Source organism: Nuphar pumila, chromosome 9, assembly GCF_984573655.1.
Source record: "Nuphar pumila chromosome 9, dmNupPumi1.hap1.1, whole genome shotgun sequence".
NCBI classification, from domain to species: domain Eukaryota; kingdom Viridiplantae; phylum Streptophyta; class Magnoliopsida; order Nymphaeales; family Nymphaeaceae; genus Nuphar; species Nuphar pumila.
The window spans coordinates 119604883-119630998 of record NC_143257.1 but is presented as its reverse complement, the minus strand read 5'-3'; the positions used below and the strand labels follow the sequence as shown (position 1 = coordinate 119630998).

General features: G+C 39.6%; 1 protein-coding gene across 2 annotated transcripts in view; it reads left to right on the top strand.

The window, feature by feature from the left end:
- The first annotated feature begins 2630 nt into the window (after positions 1-2630).
- LOC149829083 (uncharacterized) overlaps positions 2631-26116 on the top strand; it is a 32637-nt gene continuing 9151 nt past the window's right edge. For both annotated transcript variants that reach the window (XM_090017276.1, XM_090017275.1), the window contains exons 1-8: positions 2631-2764; positions 2850-3002; positions 3106-3204; positions 22548-22649; positions 23737-23880; positions 25441-25535; positions 25635-25761; positions 25824-25928. In XM_090017276.1, coding sequence (XP_089873402.1) covers positions 2672-2764; positions 2850-3002; positions 3106-3204; positions 22548-22649; positions 23737-23880; positions 25441-25535; positions 25635-25761; positions 25824-25928 — 918 coding nt within the window. In that variant the 5' untranslated portion in view covers positions 2631-2671. The remainder of the gene's footprint in view (positions 2765-2849; positions 3003-3105; positions 3205-22547; positions 22650-23736; positions 23881-25440; positions 25536-25634; positions 25762-25823; positions 25929-26116) is intronic.

Here is a 26116-nt window from a genome sequence, read left to right as displayed (position 1 = left end):
AGATTTTAGAAAAAGCAAACATCAGTAGAGTTGTCTTTGAGAACAAGAAATGTGTCGGAGGGATTGAAGATGCGAGCACAGGTGAAAAAGGAAATGTAGGAGTGAAATTGTGATGCAACCTTGTTGTGGAGATTGTAGGGAAACTAGGTACTAGCTACACTCATGGTGATTCACACTAAGAGAATGAATTATTCAATAAAAAATTATATAAAACTACTAAATTTCATCTCTACAAAAGCCCTAAAATGCTTATTTATAAACAAAAATTTAAAATCTTCAACTAAATTGGATCTTGAATATGGATTCAATATCTAATAATAACCCAAACAAAATAAATGATAATAAATAAAAATAATACTACTCTAATAAATTAGATATAAATGGATCCTAGATCTTCATTGACCTTTCATCTTCTTTTTAGCCAACTTTAGTGAATTTAACTCCGTGGGTAATCAAATTGTCAACTACATCTTTTTATTGTGTAGTACCAAAAGGAGATGAAAGACATATATACATCCACTTTTTAAATATGAATATGCAAATTTAGCCATGTATATGCATAAGGCGTGGTCTATTTGCTTAAAATCGACTATTGGATCATCATAAGCAGATCAAGAAATATGATTTTATATGCTTGAATATTTACAAAAAAATTGAACCATTAATTTTTCAAGCCTTAAAGATCCTTCTTATACATCATAATCGAATGATCTAAAAGTCTGTTTTTTTATAAAACCAAGCATCTAGATCACATTCGTAAGGTAAAATTTTAGAAAAAAAAATAAAAAACTTATAAAAATCTCAGTGCATACCAATTTACATATTTTGATGGTTTACATATTCCAGTTACCTATAATTGACAAAGTAGTAAATGCCATTTCATGTTTTGGCCAAGACCCAAAAAAATATAACAAACATGGGCAATCATGACTCAAAATATGACAAATCTCGCCAATTGATCTTTTTGATGATTTTACCTTTTTATCGTATGAAAAATTAGATGACTTGGTTATTTCACTTGCCTTAAAAAACAAGAGGCTATCCAAGTTGCCGTATTGGAAAATAAGGCCCTATGTAAGTTGACGCGTGAAAAAAAATCAGACAATATGATTTTGATCAAACAAAAGAGTAAAACTGTCCGTGAAACAATAAATTGGTCATGTTTGTTATATTTTCTAGTTTGTGGTCAGTTATGGTATAAGTAACTTACAACTTATTTTATGCAAGTAATGACCTAAGTCAGAGAGTGACATATAAAATAACAAAACAACAAAGTTTTATAAGGATTCCCCATCTGGCCTTTTGTCTTCGCTCTTATCTTCAGCATCCAAACAAATCCCTAAGCTAAGTGCTGTCCGTGGGATGCAAAATGCGTGGGGGCCCACGTTCTTCCACGAGCCCACACAATGACAAAATGTGCTGATGGGCGGGACAGCACGTTCTGCGCATTCATTTGAGATGCATTTTGCTGTCCCAAAGTGTTTCGTCCTCCCTCTTGGAACAGTGGGGGATAGGACAACTTTGAAACAAAAAAGAAGAAGAAGAGTCCCCTTTATCCTTGTCAGTGCTGTTGGCGTATAGGACAGAACATGATGTCTTGTCCTTTCATGTCCGTGACCCTAAGAGGCGATTGATTTGTGAACAACTCTGACTTGATGAAAAAGAAAAAATGATTGTTTTTTTTTTGTTTATACCAATGAGTTTACCGTTAAGTTAAAAAAAAATCATGAAAGCTTTGCTCGGTATTTTTTTTTTTATCATTTTTACATTGAAAAAATTGCTGATCTTAATCATAACTCGGGTTGGTCTCGGGTCTGGTATGAAATTTCACAAATCATAGAAAAGTGCAATTGGAGTGCTGATCATAGAATGCCATTGCGGTTGAAGGGAAAGTTTTATAGGACAACAATTAGACCCGCTTTATTATATGGTACGGAATGCTGGGCTGCCAAGAGACATCATATTCAAAAAATGAGTGTAGCAGATATGCGTATGCTGCGATGGATGTATGAAAATACAATAAAAGATAAGATTCAAAACAAAGAGATACGTAAGAAGGTAAGCGTTGCATCAATTGAAAATAAGATGAGAGAAAATCGTTTACGATGGTTTGGACATATTCGACGAAGGCCTAATGATGCTCCAGTTAAAAGGATGGATAAATGAAAAAATATATTAGCTCGAGGTAGGCCTAAGAAGACTTGGATGAAGATGATAGGAAAGGATATGAATGCTTTGAACCTCACCGAGGACATGGCATTGGATATAAATGATTTGAGGAGAAGGATTCATGTGGAGGACCTAGAATGATTTTCTTTTTTGGTTCATGTCGCCGACCCCAATTGTTTGGGGATGAAGGCCTAGTTGTTGTTGTTGTATAGCGAGCTCCATATATCAATCGAAGGGCCCGATCCTAATTATAATCGGGCCCTCTTATTTATCACCAAACCCTATACAGTTTGGTACGGATCGAATCCGGGTGAAACCCGACCCATTGACACCCCCGACAGGCCACTCGGGGCCCACCTGATTTTGGGAGCAACGTTGTGTAAATAATTAAAGAACTTATCGGTGTCTTCACGCTACAGTGGGGCCTACACCGGTATGGGGGGACGGTTTTCCTCATTGCTCCTCTTCCAGCTGCTCGAAGTCACAGACAAGAGAGAGAGAGATGGATGGTTTGATCAAGGAGGATAGATGGGGTTACCCCGTGAGAACAAGCTCGGATGCTTGCATCTCCGCCATCAATTCTTACTATGAACAGGTGGGTCCACTGAAACCCCATCCTCTCTCTCTCTGTGTGTCTGTGTAGTGAATTTGTGTTTGTGTTTGTGTTTGTGGGGGTGAAGGTATTGTCATATGGGAGAAACTGCAGAGTCATAGCAAAAGCAGCGGCAGAGGACAAGGGCTGCGTCCTGGCCAACATCTTGGCCGCCAATTTCTACCACCGGAGTAAGCCTCAGCAATCGGCGTCTCACCTCGCTGCTGCCAAGGACAACCTCGTGAGATCCAGACTCACAACCTCCCTTGTTTCATTATTCATTCTTATCATATTTGCCTTATTCTGCTTCTGATTTCCGATGCGGGTTTGTCGTCTTCGTCCAGGATCATGCCACTTCTTATGAGAAATCGGTGTACGGTGCAGTTTCCTGCTCGATGGATGGTAGCATAGACGACGGCGCCGTTCTTGCTTTCCAATTGGAGGTATATTCTTAAATTGACCCGTCTTATCTTGTTTCTGATAATGAATTTTTGTGAATGATTTGTTTAGTGATGGCTTTTCGGGAATTTGGTTGATCATCCAATCGTAGTTGCTAGATACAGCTTTTCGTTCATTTCTTTTGGACGTAGAATACTCGATGACCACGTTGTATTCAGCTGCCTGTGTTGTTGGGGTTTGGGTATTGGGAGTTGGGTGTTGATCATGAACGAGGTTGGTCTCTTGTTTTAGATGCATTTCTGAATTGTACAAGGACGGGAGGGAAATATCAGTTTTATAAGAGTCCAAAAACAAGAGAAATCCCAGATAGCGGAAGATCGCTTAGCAAAGAGAAGCATGAGAGGAAGGCCACATATTTCTCGAACTGTTTCATGTAGTTACAGGAAGCTTCTAGGAAACTCGGATGTGTGAAACCATGCGCTTCTTTCACAATTCTGAAACTTTATGCGAAATCTCTTTCCCCAATATGAAAACAAACTTTTTCTGACGCTGAAAATGCACCTTTTGTGATAGAAAAGTAGTTTTTTTCTTTTTGAAAATTGTCTTTTTATTGTAAAACTTACTATGATGGGTCTTTGTAGGCAAAATATATGTGTTTAAGTGAAAAAACAGATTTTATTTATATTTTTTTATTGTTACTTCTTCACGATTCAATGATCACTTGTCCCTCAGTTCCTCTTATGCTTCATAAACACTTCATCTCACACCCACTTCTTACTCTGGTAACAATGCTATACCATAACAAGAGTGGGAATGCAAGCCCAAAAAGGGATTTTAGTTTTGATACATTCACTCATGCAGACATTAGTTGATTCTCAGAGGTGTTGGCTATTGTATTCAGTTGCATGTTGGTACATCTTGTGAAAATCTCTACAAAAAGAGATTGTGTGTAACACCACAATACAAGAAATACAAAGAGTGCACAAAGGCACAAAGGAGAACACTCACAAGTGCACGAAGGCACGGTTACACATGCACAACAACATGAAACAAAATGAACTTCAATTCATAAGTTCCCAAGAGGGGCTTTACAATATTGCATATGCACTCACAAAAAAGAATATGTTTACAAGGGCCACTAAGGCCTATTTATAATGCAAAAAGAAGCCACAGGTGCAACTCAATATGACTGTTGGGGCAGCTCCAACAGCTATATGGAGCTGTCCCTTTCACAACAGTCAACAAGAAAAAAAAGTGAAAAAAGCAAAAGTAAATAAAAAAAGAAAAAGTAAAAATGTTAGCTCATTAGGGTGGTTGACACCTATTGAGTAAAAGGACTGAAATACCCCTGATGGGTATTTCAGTTTACAGTTAAAAGAGACATAATATTTTAACACTCCCCCTCAAACTTAGGGTGTCACGACCGAAAGTTTGCCAAGAAGGAAGTTAAATCTTGGAGAACACAACGCCTTAGTGAAGAAGTCTGTCAGTTGATATTCTGATGTAACATAAGGAAGGTCAATGGTTTTTCTTAAATATTCTTCACGAACATAGTGGCAGTCCATCTCGATATGCTTCGTGCGCTTATGAAATGTGTGATTTTTGGCAATGTAGATTGCACTTTTATTATCACAACATAATTTTGTGGGCCCTTGAACTTGAATATTCATATCTTCCAACAAGTTGCGAATCCAAACAATCTCCATGGTAGTAGATGCCATGGCTCTATACTCAGCTTCGGTGGATGAAAGCGATACTTTTTACTGCTTCTTGCATCTCCAAGAGATTAATGATTCACCTAAAAAAATACAAAAACCAGTGGTGGAGTGACGGTTATTTGTGTCACCTCCCCAATCAGAGTCAGTATAAGCAATTAAATTTAATTCAGACGTAGAAGATAGAAATACTCCCTTGTTTATTGTACCCTTTATGTATCTGATGATGCGAAGGATGACGCTCATATGGACTGTAGTAGGTGCATGTTGAAATTGACTAGCAACATGTACTGCATGAGAAATATCAGGCCTGGTAATGCTGAGATACGTTAGGGATCCAACCAGGTGTCGGTAAGGTGTGGGATCTTTTAAGAGAATCCCATCATCAATCTTCATCTTCGAATCTACTATTTCAGGAGTTTCGCAGACCTTGTCATCTGTGATTCCTGATCTATCAAGAATCTCACAAGCAAGTTTAGTTTGAGACAAAAAATAGCCTCTCTGAGAATAGGCAACCTCAATTCCCAAAAAATATGTCAGAAATCCTAAGTCTGACATTTCAAATTTTGAAGTCAAAATAGATTTAATGCTCTTGATTCCTTTGATATCATCACCTGTTATTAACATATCATCAACATATCATCAACATATAACAATAATATAACAATCCCTGCATCAGATTTCTTAACAAACAATGCAGTGTCAGTATAGCATGAAGTGAAACCATTTTTAGTCATTACATTGTTAAACCTATTGTGCCAAGCCTTGGGTGCTTGTTTTAGTCCATAAAGAGCTTTACGAAGACGAAGAACTTTATTTTTAGGGATTTCCATACCAGGTGGAGCATCCATGTAAACTTCTTCATTAAGATCTCAATTTAAAAAGGCATTTTTGACATCCATTTGGTAAATATTCCATTTTCGAATTGAAGCAATGGTGATAAGACATCTGACAGTAACCATACGAGCTACTGGAGCAAATGTCTCTTCATAGTCAATCCCATATTCTTGACTGTACCCTTTAGCTACAAGACGAGCCTTATACCTTTCAAGAGAACCATCACTCTTAGTCTTGACCTTGAACACCCATCGGCATCCTATAGTTTTCTTGCCATTGGGAAGAGATTGAAATTCCCAAGTGTTAGCTTTCTTAAGAGCTTTGAGTTCACTCTCCATGGCTTCTCTCCATTTAGTACATTGTTTGGCTTCTCCAAAATTTTTTGGTTCAAAATAAGAGTGAATGACACTCAAACAAGCTCGATATTTAGGAGAGAAAGAATCAAAAGATACGAATCTAGAGGGAGTCCTTCTAGTTCTTTCAGTTCTCCTAGGATGAGAATCATGAGTGAAAATAGTCTCACTAGGTTCACTATATAGTTCAATAGCACTCCTAAAGGTGCTTCTATCTTTATGCGAATAAGTGATGGGTTCTCTATGTTAGAAAGTGAGTTGGAATACATTAGGTTCAATAATGAACCCATACTTATGCACGTGAAGTGCAAGTATACCCATTAAAGGGAAACAACACAAGCACATAATGTGCTAACCCATAAAACCCATAAAAAGGGAAAAATATGACATAAAGTCATAAGTTGCATATCATTGAAGAAATAATGGACAAGGGGTAAAAACCCCATTACAATGGAGCATAAGCTCCCTCAAGGATAAGAAAATACAAAGGGGGAGACCCCTATTTATAACACAAGAAAGGAGCCACTTAGGGGGCTCCCAAAGGAGTCGTTGGGAGCCCCCAACGGTCACATTTGTGACCGTTGGGGGCTCCCCAACGACTCTTTGGGGAGCCACCCTAGGTTGCGCAAACCACGAAAAAGGAAAAAATAAAAAATAAAATAAAAGATAAAATTACAAACATATTCCAAATGGAATATGCGTAAAACTGGAAATGTCTAAACTACCCCTATGCCTATAAATAGAGAAATATATATTTTATATATATAATTAGGATAATACATATGCATATATACCATATATGAATATGTATTATACTTTATATATATAAAATATATATAATATTACAAATGTTGAATGATACATTTTAACACCCCCCCTCAAGCTTTGCGTGGGGGAACGAAAAGGTTGAAGACGGCAAGAAGAAGAATCTCAAAGCTTCAAGAGCCTTCAGAACGAATGCCATTGTAAATATCTTCCTCCAATGTCTTTATCGATGAGCACCTTCTATCCAAGGGACTTCCTTTTCTCTTATCTTCAAGATCCTGAGAAAAGAAACTAACAAAGAACAAGTAAAAAATACCTTTGCACTTTACTTAAAAAGGAACATTCCTAACAAGGTGCAAAATTTATGTATAATATGATAATTACTTTAGCATGAAACGAAAAATTTAGAAAACCAAAGTTTCTAAATCATACATTATGTTAAAACAAAAAAATGAGCGGAAGCACATTATGCAAAAATAAATTGCAAGAATGCATAATGCATTCATAAGGTCCAACATTGGACAAATATAACCCCATAATGAGGAATAACAAAAAGATCCACGAAGGGATACCACAAGAAGCCTACGAAGAGGCATAAAATACATATGCTTTATTGAATGAGGGCCCAAAAAGGCCATAAAGAGCATATACTTATCATGAAATGAATTAATACTCAAAGAACTCATTAATGAACATGCTTCAAATATGTAATGAAGTGACAAGCAAGAGAAACAAAGTCTCCAAGCATACTTTAGGCAAAATAAACCCAAGAGTTCACAAGGTTTTAAAATCATTTATGAAAGACATACTTAATACACATTTTGCATATAAGGGTGGAAAAAACCATAAGCACTTAATATATAGATTAAATGCTAAGAAACCAACATGACATGCATATCAAAAATATGATTTGCTTGAAAAACACAAGTCATGAATGAAATTTTGCAAATTTCAACAATAGTTTATCCATTACAAACATCTTCCTCATTAGTCCTCCAAAACCCATAAATCAAGTGTATAAGCTACTAGATCAAGAATATAAAGCCATTAAAGGCCAAAGACACACACAAAGGTGTGTAAAAGAACCTCTTGTCTACATATAATAATACTTGAAATAAGTGCATCTACGACAAGAACAAGAGAATACATGCCAACATGGACTAAAAAGTATCTCTTGTCTACGTAAAAAATACACTTAAAACCAAGTATGTTCAGCTACTAGAACAAGAGTAATAAGCCAACCATGGGCTTAACACATAATACATCTCTTGTCTACATATGATAACACTTGAAATGAGTGAAATAAGCCAACCATGGGCATACATCTTAAGCGACTAGAACAATGACACAAACGCCAACATAGGCTAAAAATCACACACCATGGTGTGAATCAACGTGCCTTGTCTACATATAAAAACACTCAAGACAAGTGTGTTCAGCTACTAGACCAAGAGAGCAAAAGCCAACAAAGGGCTAAAAACACACGAAGGTGTAATAAAATTCTTGTCTACATATGATGACACTTAGATAATGGGCATAAAAGGAAAAGACTTTTGAGGCAATAAACTTGTAATGAAAATAATACCTCGAATAAAACAATACTCCTTTTAAAATGAATTCTCATAACAATAACATGCATGTAAAAAATATCTTCAACAAGATACTATAATCGATAAAATAAAATTCTTGAGAACAAATGTGTGAACATACACACACCAAGAACACTTAGAATACTTATGCAAAATCACAAGAACACATGTGCACAACGAGCACCACATACGGAATCACAAATCTGCAAATGCACTCATAAGATTCATAAACAAATAAAAGTTGGGCTATAATCCCAAAACATCTTGATTTTAAAAGTACCTTAAAACATTTAAGGTTTCAAATACCATATGTCCATCACATTTACTTAGAAGCATCCATAATATCAATGGCACAAGAACAAACTAGTGATACACTCATATATCAAATCATTCTAGAGTCCCAAGGTGCCCATAACTCACCTCAACCACCATCTATAATATGGTAAGTGGACAATCTAAAAAGACATAACAACAAGTGTCACACTCATAATTAGAGATCATATACCAAATCATTCTAGAGTCCCAAGGTGCCCATAACTCACCTCAACCACCATCTATAATATGACAATTTAGACAATCTAAAATGATATAACACGAGGTGCCCATAACTCACCTCAACAAACATCTCTAATAAAACAATAATAAGGCCAAAACAATGATGCATTAAATAACATGTGATGGACAAACATAAATGCCACAAAAAGGGCAATAAACACATAAGAAATCATTTTCCAAAAATAAATTTTTTTTACAAAGAGGACCGATTAACAAATTGAATCAAAGGTCCAATATAATCCATCAAAACAATTTTGCATAACCACAAATTATGCTTAATCTTCAAAAGAAGTCTTGTACACCAAAAAGGCTTATTATGCAACAAACATAACATGAAATATTAAGCAACATCATGTGTACGAACCGATTTGGAACAAACAAGCCTTAACTATGAAAGATATAAGGTGCAATTAAGCGGTGAAGTTGGTGAAGTTCGAAAATAACAAACTTAGGCCAATATAGGCATTCATAAAGATGGTGAAGTTCAAAAAACTTATGAAATCTACTATTGCAACTTAAAAATGATACTCATAAACAATCATGAGATCTACATAAAAGAGTATATACTCCCAAGAAGATTATAAGGGACCGAAAGGCTCCTTAAGGAGAGCTTAAACACAAATAAAACTCCCAACGAAGGGGAAAACTCCATTAAAGTGGAAGAAATCCCAACAAAATAGATTCATTAACAAAACCTTATGATAAAATAAGATTGTACTATGGCATAAATAAAAATTAAACATTTATTGAGGGAAAAATTAAAAAACTCTTAGTTTTATCAAAAAACATGACTTAATAGATTCTTACCTACTCCTAATGAAATAAGTACGCAATAAACATTAGGGAAGACCATAACTTTTATAATGAAAATATGCCGAAAAGCAAGGAGTGCATTAAGCACTTACAACATTCACTAATGAACAAACAAAAGGGCAAACACCCAAACCCACAAGAGACAACACAACATAAAAATATAAATATCTCTTATTGAAAAGAGAGAGAGCTCTCTAAATGTTGAAAACATCCTTAAGAGTGTAAAGATGAAAAGAAAATCACCATATTCCATAAGACCATTTTAAAACTTAATTCAACCGGTATTATACATAAAAAAAAAACTTTCTTAATTAAATGTTGCTCATATAAAACATACACATTGGGTAAGAGAACATAATATGGAATTTTTCATATATGACAAACAATTTTCAAAAAAGCTACATTTCACAAACATTTTAATCTTAACATACCTTTCTTTAAAGACTAAACATTCATATAAAGGTATTCTCATAAACAAGGTTAGGTTTAAAAAGTAGATTCAAACTTCCAAAGGGCATAAATTTTTACCGACCGATTAAATCAAGTTTTGAGCAATCATATATCTAATTTTTCGCAAAACAAGTTATCATTTAAAAATTTTCAAAGAAAAACATACGAAAAAGATTCAATGGAGTAGCAAGTAACTCAAATTTTTATAAAAGGACTTAATGACAAAGAGCACACATAAAAAACAAAGAACATATTAAATTCTTCATACAATACTTCAAAGAAATAGAATGCATACCGAATAACTATAAGAAAAACAATAGAGAGAAATGAATACTTCACCATTTTTCTTTAAAATTCTTGAACACCACGCTTCCCGATGCACCAAAGAGCAACTCGATCTCAACCGGGCTCTGATACCATGTTAGAAAGTGAGTTGGAATACATTGGGTTCAATAATGAACCCATACTTATGCACGTGAAGTGCAAATATACCCATTAAAGGAAAACAACACAAGCACATAATGTGCTAACCCATAAAACCCATAAAAAGGGAAAAATATGACATAAAGTCATAAGTTGCATATCATTGAAGAAATAATGGACAAGGGGTAAAAACCCCATTACAATGGAGCATAAGCTCCCTCAAGGATAAGAAAATACAAAGGGGGAGACCCCTATTTATAACACAAGAAAGGAGAGCCACCCTAGGTTGCGCAAACCACGAAAAAGGAAAAAATAAAAAATAAAATAAAAGATAAAATTACAAACATATTCCAAATGGAATATGCGTAAAACTGGAAATGTCTAAACTACCCCTATGCCTATAAATAGAGAAATATATATTTTATATATATAATTAGGATAATACATATGCATATATACCATATATGAATATGTATTATACTTTATATATATAAAATATATATAATATTACAAATGTTGAATGATACATTTTAACACTCTAGATACATTTTCTTCTTGAGGGGTAGAAGGGTTAGAGTTATTGTTGATCACAACCATTTCATTTTCACTATTATATGTTGATTCATCATCACTAGAGATATCATCATCCTTAGATAAAAGGTCAAAAAGAAATGAGTAATCGGCATTTTCTAAATGAGATTCATTTTTTTCAAAACCACTATCATTTTCCAAAAAAGTTACATTCCTTGAAACATATAATTTATCATTCTTAGAGTCATAACATCGAAATCCTTTTTGAGTTTCCGAATAGCCAAGGAAAGCACAAGGAATGGCTTTTGGTGAAAGTTTATCATTTTTATCGATAAGAACAAAGCACTTACAACAAAAAACTCTCAACCTATTATAATCAGGTTCTTTTTCATATAGAATCTCAAAGGGAGAAATTTTATCTAAATTTTTGGATGGAAGTCGGTTGATAAGATAGACGGAAGCACGAGTCGCTTCGGCCCAAAAATTTTTAGGAATATTTTGGGAAATGAGAAGGGTTCTAGTGGTTTCAATGATATGCCTATGCTTTCTTTCGGCCAAACCATTTTGTTGTGGGGTCTTAGGGTACGATCTTTGATGGACAATGCCACAATCCTCAAGATATTTCTTAAACTCATTAGAGAGATATTCACCTCCGGAATCAGTTCTAAATATCTTTAAATTACTATTAAATTGATTTTTAATCATCATATGATATGTTTTAAAACATGAAAAAACTTCATGCTTATGTTTGAGAAAATGTATCCAACAATATCGTGAGAAATCATCTACAAAAATCACATAGTAAGCAAAACCACCTTTGGATATGACAGGTGCCGGTCCCTAAACATTCGAGTGAATAATTTCAAAAGGTTTAGTACTAAACATAGTTCTTGGTTCAAAAGGTATACTTCTCATTTTTCCAAGAATACAATCATTACAAGATAAAGTATTTTTACAAAGATCTTTAACAAAATGTAGATAGGATAACTTGGTAATGTTGGGATGACCAAGTCTCTTGTGCCAAACATTTATGTCTTTATGTTGGGCCACATTACAAAAGGTGTTTTTAGGAATTTGAAGAAAGTCCACATAGTACAAGTCTCCTTTTCTAGAGCCTTCCCCAATCAATCTCCCGGACCGGTGATCCTGTATTAAACATTTATTAGATGAGAATTGAATGTTACACCCAAGGTCCGTGAGTTGAGAAACGGAAAACAAGTTTAAATTTAATTTTGGTATAAGTCTAATTTTTGGAATAAAGAAGTTTTGGGTTTTAAAATTTCCAATTCCCTTAATTTCTAGAGAAGTACCATCCACGGTCGAAACAAAAGAAGGTGACACATTTTTAGAATACTCGGAAAGAGATGAAATGTTTGGAGTCATATGAAAGGATGCACCTGAATCTAAGAGCCAAGAAGTTTTACCTGGAGGAGAAGAGGTGGATACGGCGGCACCGGAAATAGCTCCCTTTAGAAGAGGTTGAAGAGCCTCCACAATTTGATTGAGAGATAGAGCTTCTTTTGAAGATTCCTCTTTGGATGGTTGAGATGTAGTTGCCATTGCTAGAAGTTTCTTCCATTTTGGGCAAACCGGTTTGATATGACCCGGTTCTTTGCAAAAGTGACACGAGATTTTGCTATAATCTCTTCTTCCTCCTTGATTTTGATTCTTAAAATGAGGAGGTCTATATGTTCTTAAATTGTTACCGGGTCTAGAAACGACATTAACACCATCACATTCTTCTTGATTTGTGGACATTGCAAGCACACTAGGATTTTGCTTGCTAATGCCCATACGGGTTTCCTCTCCACTTAATTTAGTTAAAACATCTTCAAGAGAAGGAGAGGTAAAAGAGGATAGGAGAGATCTTATTTGCTCAAACTCGGGCCTTAGCCCATTCAAAAAATTGAAGAATCGGTCTTCTTCTAATTGCTTATGACGAAGCTCTATGGCTTCTCCACTCCTGATGCAGGGCAGGACCCGATTGGGCCCAGCGTGCCACTCGATCCACCACACAGGGCAGATGAAAGACCCCGTGAAGATGACTCACCTGCAGGGACGGAGCCACGACGCAGGGAGGGACCCCTGCGCACCTACGTCAGGCGTTGTGGAGCTCGCACGCCCCAGAACCAACTGCAAAGGAAGACTGAACCGGATCGTGGGTCGGATCCAAACCTGGATCCACGACCCGATCCAGTAAACAGTCTTTAAGAGGCTGTCTAGGGTTGCGTGAAAGGCATTGAAGATTAAAACAATCCAGCCGACTTTCTCTTCTGCAGTTTTCTTTTCTCTATTTGATTGCTGTTTTCCCTTTACTTCTTCCTTACTGTTATTGCATATTCCCATTGTTTTATTGGACATTTCTGAGTTAATAAAGAAGTTCAGCCCCACCGATTCACGGTGGGCCATTGGTTTTCACTCCTCCTCCAACGCAGTTGCATCAAAGTGGTATCAGAGCTGCGGGCGTTCCAACTTCATCAGCGGTATGGCTCTTGAGGAGGGAACCGATCCGGTACAAGGCGAAGCGCGTGAGGAGGCGAGCAACGAAGACCCAATGTTGCGTGTCATGGAGGTGTTGACAAAAATACAAGAAAATGTGTTGCGTATCAGTCGGGACGTGGCAACCATATCCCGGCGACTTGATGGGGTCGAAGGCCGAGTCGCTGCCCTTGAGTCGCCGGTGGATCCCACTGCAACCTCAAGGCAAAGACTGGAGGGTGCACTGAAGGTCGTAGCAGACGCGGCAGCAGTCCAGCCGACGTCCTGTCAACCCGACGGTGTTGCTGCCCCACAACCAACATTTCCTCCTCCATTCCCAGGTTCGACAGCCACGGCGTCACACGCAGCAGGTACCCCCCATCTGAACCAAGAAGTTAGGACAGGGCAATCCCACGTCGTTGGTGCAGTATTGCCCTGGCCTCGAGTCATGGGGGCTATGCCGCCGGCAGGGCTGGGCCTGCAGGAACCCAGCGACACGCCGGGTCCTGCCGCAAATTTTGGTCCGAGTGCACCCCAGACCAGGGCTCGGTTTCCTGTGGGTCTGCCGCAGGTAGGATTGGGTCCGCAAGAACCCAGCAACACGCAGGACCCCGCTGCGAGCCCCAGCGCAGCGGCCCGACCCCGGAAAGAGCTGTTTCTCCCTCCTGGTCCCGCACGCAGAAGCATTGCGATGACCAACCAGCGGGCGGAACCTGGTGGACCCGTGTGGATGGGTCCGAACCCGAGAGGGTCCGGGCCGGAACAGTTTTTAGCAGGACCCAGGCCTGTATTTCGGGGACCATCCTTTGGGTCCCTGGGAGCGGGTCCGGGATCCGAACCCCCTTACCCAGCCAATCCAATTGGGTTTGGTTCGCGGTTCATCCCGAACCAAACCCAACCCATTAATTTCGAACCCCAAAACGAATCCAATACCGACCCAGACCCATATTGGACCCGGACGGAGCTCCAGTTTGGATTTGAGCCGGGTCAGAACCAGACCCATAATCTCTTGGATCGGGGATCGAGTTCAGACCAAGCCTATTATCCCCAAAACTCGAACCTCGATCCCTCCCATCCATATCTGGGTCCGACGAGTAGTATAGGAGTGGGCCCGATTCACATTCCATCGGGCGAGTCAGCCCATCCATATACCCACCAAGGCCCATACCCATACCCATACCCAAACCCAAACCCAAATCAACCTGTTTACCCAAACCTTACCCAAAACCCAACCCAATATCTAGCCCAACATCATATTCCTAACCCACAACCATATTATACCAATTCTACCCGTCCGGAACCAGAACCTCAACCGAACCTTCCCCCGAACCTTGGACTTCCCGTCATTCCAGTACCACAATATCGGCCGCAGATGGTGCCCGCCCACGGGCAAACCCAACCGAGGCAATGTCAGCAGGAACCGGCGCGCCCTGACCACCGACCCCCCATCAGGAGAGTTCGACAGCACCAGCATCCCGGCGAACAATACCACCATATGGGCAATGAAGCAGCTTGGGACGCCGACATTTTCTGGAACGAGCATCCTGCAGGAATGGTGGAACCGCGACAACAGAGACCCCCAGACCACTCTTCCACCTATGGCGTGAAATTGGATCTTCCGGAGTTTGCGGGGCGATTCGACGCAGAGCAGTTTTTCGACTGGTCTTATGCCGTGCAGTTCTTCTTCGATTATCACACAGTTGCTGAACATCGTCGTGTCTCGTTAGCCTCTACACGATTGAGGGGCCTAGCACAGACATGGTGGGTGGAACTACAACGATCAAGGGAGCGGCAGGGATTAGAGCGCGTACAGTCGTGGGAGGAAATGCAAAGACTGATGCAGTCAAAGTTCGTGCCTTCGGATCACGCCGAACGAGCCTACAAGGAATACCTGACCCTGCGCCAAGGTTCCCGAACTGTAGCAGAGTACACCGCGGAGTTCCATCGTCTTTCCTTGCGTGTGCAGATCGAGGAAACAGCTCGTCAGCAGGTCACGAGGTACATTTCGGGTCTCCGCCCTGCTATCTCTGATGATTTTAGTTGTGTCACAGTCGAAACATTAGATCAAGCCAACAGTTATGCCATGAACATCGAGGACAAGCTGAAGCGGAGGCAGGAATATCGGGCGACCCGTAATGAGCCCTCTAGCCGACCCAAGCCGAGTTTCCCAACCAGGGGAGCAAGCTCCCCTAGTGATTCAAAACCTAGGACCGACCTTAGCAAACCTGACCAGTCAGGTCCAGCTTTCCACACCCGGTCCAAAACCAAACCTACTGAGTCGACCCTTCGTTGCTTTAGGTGTCAAGAGTTAGGACATGTCGCGTCCAAATGTCCGACCGTGAGCAAGAACACCCATCTGGTTGAAGGGATTGTCGAGTCTGCAAGTGAGAGTGATAGTGAGGACAATTCATTAGTGGAGGTTGAGGATGAGCGGGGAGTTATAGAGTTCGACGGCAACGTCGAAAGTTTGTTGTCCATCCGTCATGTGTTGACCACACCCCGAGAATTGACCCCATCGAAATGGCTAAGGAATAACATTTTTAGGACCCGATGCAACTGTGAAGGTCACGCTTGTGATGTCATCATTGACACCGGAGCATGTGAGAACATGGTATCTGAGAGTGTGGTGTCTACCTTGAATCTCAACACCGAAAAGTTGTCCCAACCTTATAAGATGGCCTGGTTCAAGAAAGGAAATGAGGTTCCCATCACTCAGCGTTGCCTAGTCCGGTTTTCCATGGGGGAACACTACCACGATGAGGTGTGGTGTGATGTGGCCCCTATGCATGCGTGTCACATTCTTTTGGGACGTCCCTGGCAGTTTGATCGCCAGACCACTCACGATGGCCGCAAGAACACTTACTCTTTTATCTTTAACGGCCATAAGATCGTCCTTCTACCTATCCGGGAGACAGGTTTCCCCACAGTTGACAAACCCGAGCGAGTCCCCCGACTCGCAGGCCTCTCGTACCGGCTTTTCCTGGACCACTGCCAGGAAGATGGCTATTGTTATGCCCTGGTGGCTAAGCCAGTGATGAGTTCGCATGTGTCCATTCCCGCGGATGTTGCCCCTCTTCTTGCGGAATTCCGCGACGTTATGCCGGATGACCTTCCTGATGGATTACCTTCGACAAGGGTGGTTCAGCATGCCATTGATTTTGTGCATGGGTCGAGTCTACCCAACCTTCCCGCTTATCGCATGAACCCCTCCGAGCACACTGAGTTGTTAAGACAGGTTCAGGAATTACTGCAAAAGGGTTTCATTCGTGAGAGTGTTAGTCCTTGTGCCGTTCCTGCCTTACTCACTCCTAAGAAAGATGGGTCCATGCGCATGTGTGTCGATAGCCGTGCGATCAATCGCATCACAGTCAAATACCGTTTTCCCATTCCTCGTTTAGATGATATGTTTGATATGTTATCCGGTGCCTCCATTTTCTCTAAAATTGATTTAAAAAGCGGATATCATCAGATTCGTATACGCGAGGGAGACGAGTGGAAAACGGCATTTAAGACACGTGATGGATTGTACGAGTGGTTAGTCATGCCGTTTGGGTTGTCTAATGCCCCCAGTACCTTTATGAACATGATGACCCAAGTCTTGCGTCCGTGTCTTGGGAAGTTTGTTGTCGTCTACTTTGACGACATCTTGGTCTATAGTTCTTCATTGTCTGATCATTTGAGTCACCTGCGTCAAGTCTTAGATATTTTGAGAAAGGAAAAATTGTATGCCAATGCCAAGAAGTGTGAATTTATGACATCCAGTGTCGTGTTCTTAGGGTTTATTGTGTCTTCTGATGGCGTCAAGGCCGACCCTGCTAAAGTCCGAGCGATTGTCGATTGGCCTACCCCAAAGACTATAGGAGAGATCCGTAGTTTCCACGGGTTAGCCATCTTTTACCGACGTTTCGTGAGGAATTTTAGTACCCTTATGGCCCCCATCACGGAGTGCCTAAAAGGTACTAGCTTTCATTGGACGCCAGCGGCTAGCAAAGCCTTTACGATCATCAAGGACAAAATGACCAGTGCCCCTGTCTTAGCCCTCCCCGATTTTAGTGCAGTCTTTGAAGTTGAATGTGATGCCTCTAAAGTGGGGATTGGCGCCGTCTTGAGTCAGAATCGTAGGCCTGTCGCCTTCTTTAGCGAGAAGCTGACTCAGGCCAGGTGCCAATATTCCACTTACGATGTTGAGTTTTATGCCGTTGTACAAGCCCTTCGTTATTGGAGGCATTATCTCATTTATAAGGAATTTGTCTTGTACACGGATCATGAGGCATTGAAGTACCTGAACAGTCAGAAAAAGTTGAGTGTTCGTCATGCCAAGTGGGTCAGCTTCTTGCAAGAGTACACCTTTTCGCTTCGGCATCAATCGGGTACCCTGAACAAGGTGGCTGACGCTCTTAGTAGGAAGAACAGCCTGTTGATGACTATGTCAGTGCAGGTCATAGGTTTTGAACAATGCAAAGAGTTATACCCTACGGACCCTGATTTTCACAAAGTCTGGGAAGGGTGCACCTCCTCCACTCGCAACCTTGACCCCCGTTTTTGTATTCATAATGGTTACCTCTTCCGTGGTAACCAATTATGTGTCCCCAATTTCTCCCTCAGGCTTCAGTTGATTTCTGAATTACATGAAGGAGGGTTAGCAGGGCATTTCGGGCATGATAAGACGTTCGCTCTCTTAGATGAACGATACTTTTGACCCAAAATGCGCAAAGATGTTGTCAAGTTTATCCAAGGCTGTCATGTGTGTCAAGTGTCCAAAGGTCATCGTCAGAATAGTGGTCTGTACACCCCGTTACCCATTCCTAAACGACCGTGGGAGCATGTGTCCATGGATTTTATCGTGGGCCTTCCCCGTACACCACGTCGTTTTGATTCAATTTTAGTCGTTGTTGACCGGTTCTCCAAAATGGCTATCTTTATTCCGTGCAAACGCATCACCGATGCCTCTTTAGTCGCTTCATATTATTTCAAAGATGTTGCCCGTTTCCACGGTCTACCTCACACAATCACTTCCGATCGCGACACGCGTTTTATGAGCCACTTTTGGAAATCGTTATGGGCCCTGTTGAAAACTAAGCTCCAGTTCAGTAGCGCGTATCACCCCCAGACTGATGGCCAAACCGAAGTCGTGAACCGCACCTTAGGAAATTTATTACGGAGCTTAGTGGGTGAAAATGTCAAAACTTGGGATCTCGTTCTGCCTCAAGCTGAGTTCGCCTATAACAACTCCATTAACCGGTCCACTGGTAAATCCCCGTTCCAAGTAGTGTATGGTCGGTCTCCCACCCATGTCGTTGACCTCGCCCCCGTGTCAGATCTCTCAGCTCCAGCTCCGGATGCCTTTGATGCCGTTGAATATATGCGTGACATTCACAGACAAGTCTGGACCAAACTTGTTGAAAGCTACGCGACCTACAAAGCTTTCGTAGATCAGGGTCGTCGTGATGTCCATTTCGAGGTCGATTAACTTGTCTGGGTGTACCTGCGTCCAGAGCGTTTTCCCGTCGGTACCTATAGCAAATTAAGTCCTAAGAAGTATGACCCCTTTAGGATCCTCCAGCGATTAGGTTCGAATGCTTACCTCCTTGAGTTGCCCGATGATTGGCATATTTCTCCTATTTTTAACGTGGCTGATCTATATGCTTACTGTGGCAACAACAAGTCGACAGAGCCGACTTCTTCCCAACCAGGGGAGAATGATGCAGGGCAGGACCCGATTGGGCCCAGCGTGCCACTCGATCCACCACACAGGGCAGATGAAAGACCCCGTGAAGATGACTCACCTGCAGGGACGGAGCCACGACGCAGGGAGGGACCCCTGCGCACCTACGTCAGGCGTGGTGGAGCTCGCACGCCCCAGAACCAACTGCAAAGGAAGACTGAACCAGATCGTGGGTCGGATCCAAACCTGGATCCACGACCCGGTCCAGTAAACAATCTTTAAGAGGCTGTCTAGGGTTGCGTGAAAGGCATTGAAGATTAAAACAATCCAGCCGACTTTCTCTTCTGCAGTTTTCTTTTCTCTATTTGATTGTTGTTTTCCCTTTACTTCTTCCTTACTGTTATTGCATATTCCCATTGTTTTATTGGACATTTCTGAGTTAATAAAGAAGTTCAGCCCCACCGATTCACGGTGGGCCATTGGTTTTCACTCCTCCTCCAACGCAGTTGCATCAACTCCACTTAGGTTAAAGCATGGCAAGCTCATCCCAAATTGAAGAGAGTTTCGCAAAATACTCTCTTATAGACATATCACCTTGAACAAGAGTTAACGCTCTCTTTTGAAGATAATACTTATGGGACAAGTCCCTAGAAGTATACATCTTCTCAAGATACTCCCACGCTTGAGAAGCCTTTTTAAACTTTATAATGTTGGCATTAATCCTTGTCTCAACGGAAGAGAAAATCCAAGACAAGATCTTAAAATTCTTCATTTCCCATTGCTCATGTTTCCTACTATATTCCTCAAGAGCATTAGTTCTTTCATCTCCCTCAAGGATTTTGATTTCTCTTTCTTTAACCAAAGTAATTTTAGGCTCGGGTTCCGGAATCGAGCCTTGAATGTAACCCCAAAGCCCTTTCCCTTTGATGTGAGCTTCCATATTTCCGGCCCACACATGATAATTTGAGTCATTTAGCTTGAAACCAAGAGAAAAATGGGAGTCTTTCTCACCCATTAGAGAGGAAAGAAGAAAAAAAAGAATACGTACCACAATAAGATTTTAAATCTTTCTTGTTGTAGTAATCTTCTAAAATATTGAATGAAGAAGTGCCTCCACTCCAATCACCAAAAAGTTGAAGGCACGTTTTTCGAGGCACTTGATATTGAGAAGAATCACACAAATTTCTTTTTCCAAACAACCTTGCTCTGATACCATGTGAAAATCTCTACAAAAAGAGATTGTGTGTAACACCACAATACAAGAAATACAAAGAGTGCACAAAGGCACAAAGGAGAACACTCACAAGTGCACGAAGGCACGGATACACATGCACAACAGCATGAAACAAAATGAACTTCAATTCATAAGTTCCCAAGAGGGGCTTTACAATATTGCATATGCACTCACAAAAAAAAATATGTTTACAAGGGCCACTAAGGCCTATTTATAATGCAAAAAGAAGCCACAGGTGCAGCTCAATATGACTGTTGGAGCTGCACCCAACGGTCACATTTGTAACTGTTGGGGGCAGCTCCAACAGCTATATGGAGCTGTCCCTTTCACAACAGTCAAAAAGAAAAAAAAGTGTATAAAGCAAAAGTAAATAAAAAAAGAAAAAGTAAAAATGTTAGCTCATTAGGGTGGCTGACACCTATTGAGTAAAAGGACTGAAATACCCCTGATGGGTATTTCAGTTTACAGTTAAAAGAGACATAATATTTTAACACATCTTACTGTATTCCTCAACTACTTTTCTATGCACATATTGAAAATCAATAATGGTTGGTTGGAATAGGAGGGTTAGATGCTGTACATGGTCTCTTTTTCAGTTCAGGTTAGGAATCCTTAATAGGGTTGGACTCCCGTTACAACTAGAGGTGGGCATCGGCCCGGCCCGACCCCGTTTTGAGCTAGGCCCACCGGGCTTTAAGTGCGGCCCGGCCCGGAGATGACCCGGTTCTTAACTGGTTCGGGTTTGAAGAGCAGCCCATGGCCCGGACCATTGGCCCAACAGGCCAATGTGAAGCGGGCTGGGTCCGGCCTGGCCCAAATCCATTTGTAAATAGTAATAATTAACAAGTTCCCAACTTCCCATGCACCCAATTAATTATCTTTATAGTTTTCATAAAATGAATGCAACTAATTAGGTAAATAGTAATAGTTACCAAGTTACTATGCAATAGTTAAGTTTTTTAATTTTTATATTATTAAAAAATTAATAAATAATTCAGGCCCATTGGCCCGGCCCACATATATAACGGGCCGGGTTTCGGCCCGGTACCTAATGGGCCCAGGCCTAAAACCTTGGCCCAAACCCGGCCCATGGCGGGCCGGGTCGGCTTGGCCATCGGGCCACCCCATTGCCCACCCTTTAGTTACGACTAAGACTCTTAGGGGCCGATTGTTTGCCCTCTTTCATGGCAAAGGGCGTTCTGCCCTGGCTTGTTGTAACAAACAACCCCTTAAGGTAACAATTCCAATTACAGTTAAAACTCTTAAAGACACTAACACCAACATTGCAACAAGTATCCAAGCATGATTAACTTAGAATAACAGCAAGAAACTCTTAATCTGAACATATTCTGAAGTAGCTACCTATGCGCAAAATCATGCTGTTGCCCTTGATGGGTGGAATGACCAAACTGCCCCTGGTAGGCCTAACACATATTTCATTGAGTTGGGACCTTGATATTTTGCTACTGATGTTCACTAGCTCTTTCACGTTATTTTAACTCTTTAAGATGTATTCTTCATCATATATTTTTATAGGTTTATTGATTCTTCTTGGTGTCTAATATTTGTTAGAATGTAAAAACCACATAAGATCTTCTAGACTCTAGTGCAGCCTTGAAGCCAAATATTTGGCCACACGATATACAACTCTATAAGCAGTATGTTTATGTTAGCTAGTGTTGAGTGTGTACTTCACTTGGTCTCTCTGACAACTCTAACACAGATACAGAAATTGCATACTTGCTGCTAGTAGCAAGCATGTTGGAGATTATTGTGTTCAATATGACTGTCTTGATGGAACCACATCCATTCATTTTTGTTTTAGGAACTTGGAATTTGACTGCACCTTTCATGGGTGAGGGTTATTTCCATCAAATACTTTAATGGTTATTTTCTATGCAATTGAAGCATGATACACTCACAGCCAAGCTTATGTTTTTTTTTTTTAACACAACTAAATCTATACTATATTATTTCAGCTAATAAAGAAGTACCCAAGGGACCTGGTATCTTTGAAGAGGGCCCAAATTATATGCTTCTACTTGGCGCGACCTGATTTTTCCTTGTACCTAGTTGAACAGGTGATCTCTAATCTACTTTGAACTGTGTCCTTGGTTGAAAAATTATTTAAGTTTATGAAAGATTATCTACAAAATTGTTAATGCATCGCTCCTTCCTTGTGTTAATTTACATATTTGAGTTCTTTTATATCATCAGCTTTCCTTGGTTGAGAATTTATTTTAAATTTATGGAAGGGTATGTACAAATATGTTATTGCATATTGCATTTTATTTGGTCTGTTAGTTTACCTATTTGACTTCTTCTACAGCATCCTTTGTGATTTCCAAGCTAGAGCCACAAAGAACATTTTAGATTCTCCATCTAACCTTTCCTCTCCCCCCCCCCCCCCCCCCCCCCCACACACACACACACACACATGTTGTAAAGAAAATAATTTCATTACACAGGATAAATGTTAAAAAATGTTACGAAAAATAATGAGGAGTCACTCAAAAAACAATGAATATAGCAAAAAGAGCTCTACATGGAGAAATAGATGTTGCCATTTGCCTAAACAACAACCTTGAATCTAGTTGCATGGGCATAGATCTTGGCCAAGCCATACTGAGTATGCATGTGAAGATGCCTATCTTTTTGTGTTTTTCAAGAATTTAAGAGAACTGCATGTGATATTTGAAGCCCTACTTTTAATGCGACACCAAGTCTTCAATAGTATGATCTTGAAAACTTATACCATTTCTTTCCATGTTGACTTGCCCATCTTATTGAGATTTTGGAGCTTGTGCTATGGTTGATGATATGCAAGTGCTCTGGCTATTCTAAGTTTCTAGCTTTAAATAAGTACTTTAACACCCTGCAACTATCAAGACATTCCATGTTTACCTTATGAATGCCTTAATTTGTGCTTAGGTTGATGTTATGCAAGTCTTCTAGCTACTCTACCTTTAGAAAAGCAATTTAAAAACTATGCAACTTAACAAGAAATTCTATCTTCATTTCATTATTTTTTACTTCAGTTTATGATTAGAGTTTTTTAGTAAGGGGACGACTGTGCATTTCATTTCTTCAGGTGAATTCATCTTTATTTATATCTGTTGAGAAAATATTAGCTTTGCTAATTTAACAAAAGGTTTAAATTGTCTATAGGCTTTGCCAGAAAATAAACGAGCGAGTTACATATACGGAATGCTTTCTTTTCCTTTACTGGAGCTTGGCAGAATGGCTGATGCTGAGGTAGCTGCAAGAGAAGGTTTAAGCATCAACAAAGATGACCAATGGTCCCAACATGCTGTAAGTTGTAACTTGGAGAATTTAGTGGAGTAATATTACTCGTCATATATGATTGCTTCTTAGAACTAATAAAGTCCTGGTAGTGCTCTTTGTCCCGTGGTGGTTGATGCTTGATTCTGCCACTGTTGCTGCCCGTCCTACAAGTACACACTCTGACCACAATCAGTCATAGATGGATAGGCAGTTGCATTGCTGCATGATGTTTCTTTGGTTCCTATGCTGATCAATCCTAAAATTTTCTGTAACAGTTCTCTTTTTACTTCCTTCTATTCAACAATTTTCCTTTTTTTGCATCTTTCATATAGTATTCTTGAAGATGAAAGAATTCTTGACTTGAGGAGTTTTGCATTGAAAGCATTTCATGAATTTGTGGATCTTCATTCAGCCAAAGTTCTTACAAGATAGCTTGTATTTTTTATTTGAGCATTTTTTTTTCTTTTTTTTAATGCTGCATAAAACATTTACTTGCAAGAGTATTTCATTATTTTATAATTATCCATTGTTGAGTTTTCAACTGCCATGAGTATGTTGCAAGCTGGCTTCTGGTGCTGATCGTATACTCTTTGAATTTCAGTATTTTCCCTTCATTTATGAAAGGAAAATGTTGAAGGCTTGATCACATACTTTCTTCAAAATTCTCCATAAGTTACAGACTATGTCACATGGATACAGCTGTGAACATGGGGCTATGGCTATTTTTATGAAATTTCCAGTATGGCTAACACATATAAGGGGGTACAGAAGAGAAGTCTAAAATGGACTATTTGTGTGACATAGGTTACAGATAAAATTTCTCTTACTAATCTACAGGTTGGAAAGTCCAATATTTGACTTGATAATCGGGTTTTAATTGTGAGTTTGCTCCATCATTCTAAAATATTTCAAAAAGGGCATTGGTAATCTTATTATTAGTTGGTTCCCTTTTACATCTAGCGCTTGTTGAATGAAGACTTTAATTAGTAGTCATAGGCTTTGTGGGATGTTATTAAATTCCAAGTAATTTTCACTATGATATGATTTATGTGTAATGAGAACACAAGAGAAGGAGCACAATCACAAGGCCACTAATGGGCAAAGTATAAGAGTCACTATTGGCAAGCACAAGAACACAATATAGTTCACAACACAAGCCACCAAGGGCTGAGCACAAAATAAAAAATATAATTTTATTAACTCTCAAATGCTTAAGAGAAGCATGAGAAAAAATATGGGAGAGCTCCCATATATATACAACAAAGGAGGAAGAAGAGGGCTAGTCCCAATGGCTAGAAAAGACACATAAAAAATAAAAATAAAAGACAAAACTGCCCCTAATGGGCAGGATCTATTACATAAAATAAAAAAACTAAAATGCCCCTAGAGGACATTACCTATTACATTTACATCAATAAATTAAAAAAAATATACATTTATATATATATATATATATATATATACATCAAGTATATACATATTAATATAAATATATATGTTAACCAAAAATAACAAATATATATATATATATATATATATATATAACAACCAACACATTTAACATTATGTCTATGATTTTTCCCCCAGTTATGCCATGTTCTTCAATATGAATGCCGCTTCAAGGAGGCCATTGAATTTATGGAAGCTTCTTCTTGCTCATGGAATTTTTGCTGTTCATTCATGTAATGAACTTTCATCATTGGTTCTATTATTCTATTGATTAGGTTCCTTTAATGATTTGACATTTTTAAAATATTTTCATGGCTATGGATGTTTTTCAGGATTACCCATAATTGGTGGCACATTGCTCTTTGTTACCTGGATGGCCACTCTCTGCATAAAGCTCTTGAAGTTTATGACCAGCATATATGGAAGGAATTAGAAAAAGATGATGCCGAAGGGGCTGAGGTATGACTGTGAGCCCTTTCTGGATCGTGTATTTAAGATTTTGACTACAAATTTTCCCACAGGTTTATTTAAATGCTCTGGGATTTATGTTACGAGTTGACGTGCGTAGTTACACTGATGATAATGACTCCCGTCTTAGAACATTGGCAGCTTGCCTTTTAGATCAGGTGAGTTCAAGGGGAATCTTTACAATGATATCAACAATCATAAATGTGAATTCTGTTTTAGTTGATACATGTTTTGCAGGATAAAAGTTGAGACCCCTTGGGTGGTTGACTTTTTTCTGCAGGAAAATAGCCATTTACCAGTGAATTGTCAACTGTGTTTGATCTGCAGGAGGGGAAAGCATGGGCTG